The sequence below is a fragment of the Zosterops lateralis genome, assembly GCF_965231275.1.
Source record: "Zosterops lateralis genome assembly, chromosome: 5".
Lineage (NCBI taxonomy): Eukaryota > Metazoa > Chordata > Aves > Passeriformes > Zosteropidae > Zosterops > Zosterops lateralis.
The window spans coordinates 21,547,091-21,554,899 of NC_139766.1; the positions used below are offsets into that span (position 1 = coordinate 21,547,091).

The 7,809-nt window shown below is 42.0% G+C and overlaps 1 protein-coding gene across 1 annotated transcript; it reads right to left on the reverse strand.

The window, feature by feature from the left end:
• Window positions 1-2,284: 2,284 nt before the first annotated feature.
• On the reverse strand, window positions 2,285-5,860 carry LOC310909153 (ATP-dependent RNA helicase DHX8-like; the record flags this gene model as incomplete). Its single annotated transcript, XM_083860717.1, has 1 exon — window positions 2,285-5,860. One exon carries the CDS (start codon window positions 5,858-5,860, stop codon window positions 2,285-2,287), a length of 3,576 nt encoding a protein of 1,191 aa, XP_083716843.1.
• Between the last annotated feature and the right edge of the window lie 1,949 nt (window positions 5,861-7,809).

Consider the following 7,809-nt stretch of genomic DNA (forward strand, 5'->3'; position numbering starts at 1 on the left):
CATCACTGAAAGTTTTAAGAACACAAGCACTCCTCACATTTACTAGTTTAAACTTCTTTCCTTATAGTAATCTTTTCTAACCTGTGTTATAAATAGCAAGTTGTTTACAAGATTAACAGATACTAGAGTCTTATCTCTAGGTCAATATAAACATCCACAAACAACGATTTTATATTACATAAATGATCTGTTTATTGCAACTCTTAAACAAATCCTATAAACAGGAATTTTATCTACAACAGTTTTCTAAAGTTTAAAAATACTTAGTGATAATTTTATTTTAAAAAACAAAAGCGTGTTAACCATAATTTTACCTGTTTGCTAGCCTTTTGTTTCCAAATCTAATAAAACAATTTTCATGGTGAATTATTTTCCCTAGAGACACATATGACTGTATCGTACCTATTAAGTATACCTATTTAGTACTCCAAGTCCTAATTCAAATTAGGCTTCATATCAAAACAGTATAGCTACACAGGTAAATAAAATCAGCTTCCTACTATTTTAACATTAAATATTTGTATTCCGTTATTTTATTAAACCAAGTTTAAATCTGTTATAATGACATTTGTAAAAGACTACAATTTTACACACCAAATTCTATATTGTTGGTCTAAAGTTTAAGTAAATTTATGTTTGCATAAAATTTGTAGCTACTATAAACTTTTCTCAAAATCAAATTTTCTAAAATCATAACACACTTTTTACACCTTTTTCTTATCCCTCCAGTAAATTTATCCTATTATTCTCATCACAGACTGTTCTCAGTGTCTTTTTGCATTAAAGATTAGAATTTTCATAAATATAAAATTTTAATTCTGTTATGCTTTAATATTTACTAATAAGATTAAATACTATCATTGTTAAATCTAAGTAATTTTATGTATTATTACTCTATTAAAATAATTTTGTTAAAAGTAATTTCTACAAAAATTAATTTCTGTCAAGCAAATTAAAAAAAAAACCAAATTTAAGTCTTCACTTTAAACCATTTTATGTTCCATTCCAGTTTTATTAACATTAATTTTTATTCAGTGTTAGTAATGTTAAATTTAACTTCTCTTTAATTCCACTTAAGTAACATTGGCTTTCACTAAACTTAATCCTAAGTCCTAAGTTAATTTCATTAAAATTTGCTTGTTTAAATTAAAAACTTTAGTTATTTTCTTTTAGAAATAAAACAAAACAGTCCAAAACAACTGTAATAAAATATTGATAAACACTACTTATACTGCTGTGAGGTCAGTCTGGGTCTGCAGTTAGAGCCTGTTGTTGGAACCTGCAGTCACAGTCTAGCTGGGTAAAAGCTGCATTCAGAGTCTGCAAACTAATCCATACAGTCATAGTTTAGCAGGTGATAACCAGCAGTCAGAGGCTGCAAGGGAAACCTGCAGTTGGAGCTTGCTGCAGCCAGTGTCAGTGAATAGTTGGAGTCAGGGTGGTTAAGTTGTAAAAAAGAATAAACCAGGATCTTTTCTATGCTGTGTTTAACAGGGAGTCTGTGCCTCAGCTCGTTTTTGCTCTCTAATAAGAGGGCTGCTGCAACAAGGGCACACTGTATAAAAGTTCTAAACGTTTGTAACCACCTACTTTTCCAGATGGAACTGCTTCAGAGGCATTTGGTAATTACTGGTTGATAGATTCTTCAGCACCCAGGAGCTGTGGCTGAAGGGTAAGTAAGGCTTGCAGTCTGACCTGTGCAATTGTCCAAATATATTCTTGCTGGTTTTCAAGAATTTTCCTGCCTTATCCCAAAGACAGAGGTACTAAATATCTCACCAGAGATGGCTGAAATAAAAGACAAGTAGTTACATTGAATGGGAAAATGTATAAACTTGGTAAAATAGAGAAAATGCAGTCACTGACCAAGAATGTTAAGCAGAAATAAATCCCTTTTAGTAGGGTAGAGACATGAACTAATACAGCTTCTATTTGCCTAGTCATTCAGAACCCAGTCAGGTTGGTGAACAACCAGCTTTAAATCACCATTTTTTGTGTTGTTCAGCTCAGTACCCAGACTTCTGAATCTCAGACTTTGTCTCTTTAAAGGGGAATCACTAAAGTGCTCCAGGACCCACTTCTGAGAGGCTGCAGTGGCCGGTGCAGCTGCAGCACATATTGGGTGCCCCTTGAGCTCCTGCTCTGTCACAGCTGCACAGGTAGTCACCTGTGCATTGAATGAGTGTGCTTCATGGGAATGTCTGTTGCCCAGGACACTGGAAACAGTGCAAAAATCCTAGTCCCACAAATATAAAACCAGCCAGAGCCCAGGAGGAAGCTGAGTTCATCGCCGCCGGAATGCACGGGATATCCTCCAGGCATTGGGCTCCTCGTAGCGGTTGTAGAGGGGCTCCAGCCGCTGCTGCCTCTTCTGCTTGCTCAGCTTGGTTGGATCAGAGACCTTGAATAAAGCTGGGGCAAACTCCACCAGCCAGTGAGGATCGATAGTTGTCACCTCCCGCATGTATTCCTTGGTGGTCAGCACCAGTTCATGATACACCACCCATTCAGGCTGCCTGTTGAAGAGAGCACTGGATGGGTGGATATAGACCACTTGATGGTCAGTGAGTGTCCGATACCCTTCCTGGGCATCCTTCTTTGCTGCATTTTGGAAGAATCCACTGCAAATGGCCTTCTGGACGCAAACTGTTGCCTTCCCACAGGACACCACATCCAGCTTATGCCTGTCCATGATGCCCAACATCTGCTTGCGAATGTCCTGAGCCCGGTGTAAGGATCGGGCCTGGATAAAATTTTCATAGCACCAGGGGTTTGAAAACTTATTATTTTTCCAGGAATTGTATACAGCCAGCAGTGTGAGGTGGTCACCTTCTGTTTGATGGAACTTGGCTTTCTTTTGATCAGCAAGTGCTTGTTTATCCTTTGGCCTGTAGAACACATTCTGCACAGAGAGCATGGAGACAATCGTCAACATCTCCTCGCTACATCCCAGATGCACAGACATGATCAACATCTTACACAGCGTAGGCTCCAAGGGGAATTCTGCCATCCTGCGCCCAAGTCGAGTGAGCAGTCCCTCATCATCCAGAGCTCCCAGGCTGTACAGCTGCTCCATGGCAGCTATGAGAGTTTCCATGGGAGGAGCATCCATAAAGTCAAAGGACAGTAAATCATTGATGCCCATAGCCTTCAGAGAGAGCACTGTACTGGCCAAATTTGTTCTCTGGATTTCAGGCACATTGGTGGTTAACATCTCATCTCTATATGCACGTTCTGTGTATAATCTGTAGCATTTTCCTGGGCCCGTTCTCCCAGCCCTTCCTGCACGCTGCTTGGCTTGAGCCTGGGAAATCGGTGTCACCACCAGCTGGTCAATTCCAGTCTTGGAGTTATAAACTTTCTGTTTTACAAAACCAGGATCAACCACATAATATATTCCATCAATAGTCAGAGATGTCTCTGCAATGTTGGTGGCAATGACAACCTTTCTGCTCCCTGGTGGGGCTGGGTCAAAGATCCTGGTCTGCATTTCACTGGGCAAAGCTGAGTATACTGGTAGGATAATTAGCTCTGGAACATCAGGTCCTAGAGATTTCATCCTCTCATAGAGGATTTCACAGGCAGTGTCAATCTCTTCTTGGCCAGTTAGAAAGACCAAAATGTCACCTGGTGGCTCTGTTAAATGGATCTGCATTACTGTAATCAGACTGGTATCCAAATAATCTGTCTCTGGTTCCTTTGCGTACAGATTTTCTACTGGGTATGTTCTGCCAGGAATTGTGAAGATTGGTGCTTCGTAGAAATACTGAGAGAATTTCACAGCATCCAGTGTTGCTGATGTCACTATCAACTTCATGTCCTGCCGTTTCTGCACTGTCTTCTTCAGGAGCCCAAAGAGCACATCTGTATGTATGGTCCTCTCATGGGCCTCATCCAGCATGATAATGGCATATTGGGTCAGAGCTGGGTCTATCAGGCACTCTCTCAGTAACATCCCATCTGTCATGTATTTGATGACAGTCTCAGGGCTGGTGCAGTCTTCAAAGCGAATGGTGTAGCCAACCTCTTGTCCCAAGCAGCAACCAAATTCCTCTGACACCCTCTTTGCAACAGACATTGCAGCCACTCTGCGAGGCTGAGTACATACAATCTTTCCTCTTGAAGTATAGCCTGCCTCAGCCAGGTATTGGGTAATCTGTGTTGTTTTCCCAGATCCTGTCTCTCCAATAACAATCAGAATCTGGTTGTCATGCACAGCTTGTATCAGCTGCTCCTTCAGTCTGAAGATTGGGAGACTCTCTCTCTGTTCAATGATGGAAAGCTGTGTCTTCTTACCATAAGAAGCTTTGTTGCCACCAAATGCATGTTTCTTCCACTCTGGGATAAGATTTGGCATCATCTCAATACCTCGCATGTTTGCAGCTATTTGTCTTCCATCCACATCAGGGAGAGGATCCACCCAGTGTGTGTTGAGGTTCATGGGGATGGAATCCATCTCTGCTTCTCTCTGGGCTTGTTTAAGTTCTCGCCTCTCTTTAGCTAAAGCATTTTGCATCATTGCAGCTTGGGACAAGGAACCATCTGGATTCTTTACTATTTTAATGGGACTCGTATCCATGCTCTGTTTCGTGTGACCTCGAAGAAATGGTGGCTCTTCTTCAACTAGTTCAATCTCAAGATCCTCATCTTCTTCATCATCAGCTTGAGGAAGAATCCCAGTCTCCTCATCAAAGTCAGGAAACTCTTCCTTGGAAAGCACATTTGCTGCAATCATCTGTTTTATTTCCCACTTCTCCAGATCTGAAATCTGGGTGAAGCGTTTCTGTTCCAAGCTGTTGTCCTCCACCTTGGAGGTGTTCACCAGGGACAAGTGACTGGGATTGTCTGGGTTCCTCATGGAGGTTTCTTCACTAGTTTCTCCAACCAGGTTCCTTCTACGGTTTGGGTTCAAGTCTTCCCCAGTGTCTTGATCAACATCCTTCATGCTCAGGCTGGTTTTGGATCCAGTAAAAGATAATACTTTGACTTTCACTCTTTGTCCTTTGCTCACAACATCAGCAACATTGGTAACCCGTCCTTCTCTTCGCAGCTCAGAGATATGGACCAAGCCTTCCCAGCGTTTCCTTAATCCTTCCAGCTGCACAAAGCATCCAAATCGCATTATGCTCGAGACTTTGCCATTGTAGATGTCTCCAATGGAAGGCTCCTCAGCTGGTGGGCAGTCTATGTGCTTGTCTCTCCATCTCTCATGGCTCTTTTTAAGGCACTTTCCCCAATCTTTGCAGTCCTTACTGCGATTCCAGCCTCTGCTCCTTGACTGGTAGCTGGATTTTCCCCAGTTCCTATCCCAAGTCTTAGAACAAGACCTGGAGCGAGATCTCTGCCGTCTCTTCCTGTCCCTGCTACAACTTTGGCTCCTCTCCCTTTTCTTCACCTGATGGTCACCGTCCCTCTGCTTGCTGTGCCTGTCTGCACTAGGCATCAGAGCTTCAAGTTCTTTCAGGGCATCAGCTGCCACTTTCACATCTTCATCCAGCATGTTCCTGATGTTGGGATTGTCTGGTCTGCAAAGGGCTGGATACAATTCCCTCAACCTCTGTTTTTCTGATTGAGGTTTGACAACTGCCTCTGTGCTTGTGGAAGGCTTTGGTGGAGGCTGCATTGTCTGTATAAGACGTAGCAAGTTACTAATGAGGGAATCAGTGAACTCAGCACCATTCTTCAGAAGAATTGCTTTAAATGTGTCAAATGTGGTATTTTTCTCAGCAAGACTTATCACAAACTCAGCCAGGTCCTTGTCGTTGATGTCCAGGTGGTTGTCAAGCTCAGTGCATACCTTGGAGACCAGAGACAGGTACTCCAGCTTGGTGAGCTCCTCGGTTGCTACCAGCTCTGCCATTGCTGCCACAGCCACACTGCTATGGAGTCACTTCTGGCACCTTCCCTGCGCCCAGTGCCCAGCCTGCGGCTCTTGTCTTCTCCCAAGATTATTCACAGCAATTAATTTTATGTTCTTAACTAAGTGCTATAACCTTGAATTTTATCTGCAGCAGTTCTTTAAAGTTTAGAAATATTTAGCTCACAAAAAAAAAAAAAGAATTACTGCTCAAGCAGACAAATTCAGAATACACCCTTCCCTGTCGGTCAGATAAATGGTGGCTGCAGTCCTTCTGGAGTGACAGATGTGGTTTTGTTGAAGCAGTGATCCTGTAGAATGGTGTAGTTTTCCTCTGAAGGTCCAGTGCTGGCATAGAAGGGTCCAGTCCTCTGGGAATCCAGTGGAAAAAGGCTGCCTGTTGTGTTCCAAACCTCGGGTTTTATCCAGGTAGGAATGCTTGGCTCCTCCCACTGGGTGGAGTATCTCACAATGGGATGATAAAATGTTATCAGTCATGCAGTGAGACTCAATGGCCCATTAACAGGAGATGCCCCCCTGGACTGAGGAAAGGTGATGGGAGAGATAAAGAACACTGCCCCACCTGGTTTTAACAGCTGGCCCATTAACAGAAGACACCCATCCACAGAGCCATGAGGAATGGGTCATAGAAGAGATAAAGAAAGAAACACCTCTCCAACCAGTTTCAACAGATGGGAATAGACTATATCTTGCATTGAACCCAAGAAAATTGTAAAAATGGTAATATATGGATGATAATTCTTTGGTTCCTCTATTAAGATGAGCAATGACACAATTTCATTTGACTTTCTGCTCTAAATCTATGTCTAGGGTTACTACTTAAGTGAACTGCTCATTGTATTTTCTATGGAGGAAGGCTAGAGTGATGCAACATATGGCTGGGACATATTAGTGATATGCTCAAATACAATGGAATTTAGTTCATTAATCTGTCCTGAATGACCTTCACAACAGAAAAGTTTTAAGTCAAGAACTAAAGGAACTGAACAGATATTTGAATGGAGATAGACATTAGACTAACAGAATACTATCTGTGTTATGCCAAAGAACAGAAAAGGGATTTGATGTGTTGATAAAAATATATTGAATAATGTAAGGCCTGAGCATGATGTAAATGGCAAAAATGAATGATGGTAAATGGAGAAAGGCATGGAGATTGTAATGAATTTGGCTGGGAGGAAGTTAATTTTCTTCATAGCTGTCTGTATATAGAATGGCAATTTAATATTTTAGATTGGTGAGCAAAACTGTTGATAACACACCAGTCGTACCTATCCTTGACTAGAGCTTGCATAGTGCTAAGACATTATCTGTTTCTTTCTCTGCCACTATATGCAAGTATGCTAGGTGTGGACAAGAAACTGCAAGTTCTAGGGAATAGTGTCCTGGTCTGTGGAAGCAGGGTTGGAACTAGGTGATATCTAAGGTCACTTCCTAACAACACCTCTCTGATTTCATTATTACAAAGAGATACAGCCAGAGCACCTCAAGCCAGCTGGCCAAAGGGACATTTCTTACTCTGTGATGTCGTGGTAAACAATAAAACTGGGGCTGAGGTATTTGCAAAGCAGACACTGCCCAAGGACTGGCTGGCCATTGTTTTGCAGGTGGCAATGACTGCTTTTGCACCACTTGGGTTTGAGGGTTTCTTTTTGTTTGCCTCCTTTGTGGGGGGAGGGGGTGGTTTGGTTTGGGGTTTTTTTCTGTATAATGAATTAGACTGCCTTTATCTCAACCCAGAAGTTTGGGTTGTTTCCCCCTGCTTTTGCATTTCCAATTTTCTCCCTCATCACACCTACCACCTGGGGCCAACACACCATATACAGGAAATGGAAGTATAAATACAATTAAAATTCATAATAATCCTTTTGTTCCTACCCCTTTTCCTGGTGCTATTCTCCCACTTTTGTGTTCAAAGGCTGATGGCTGTG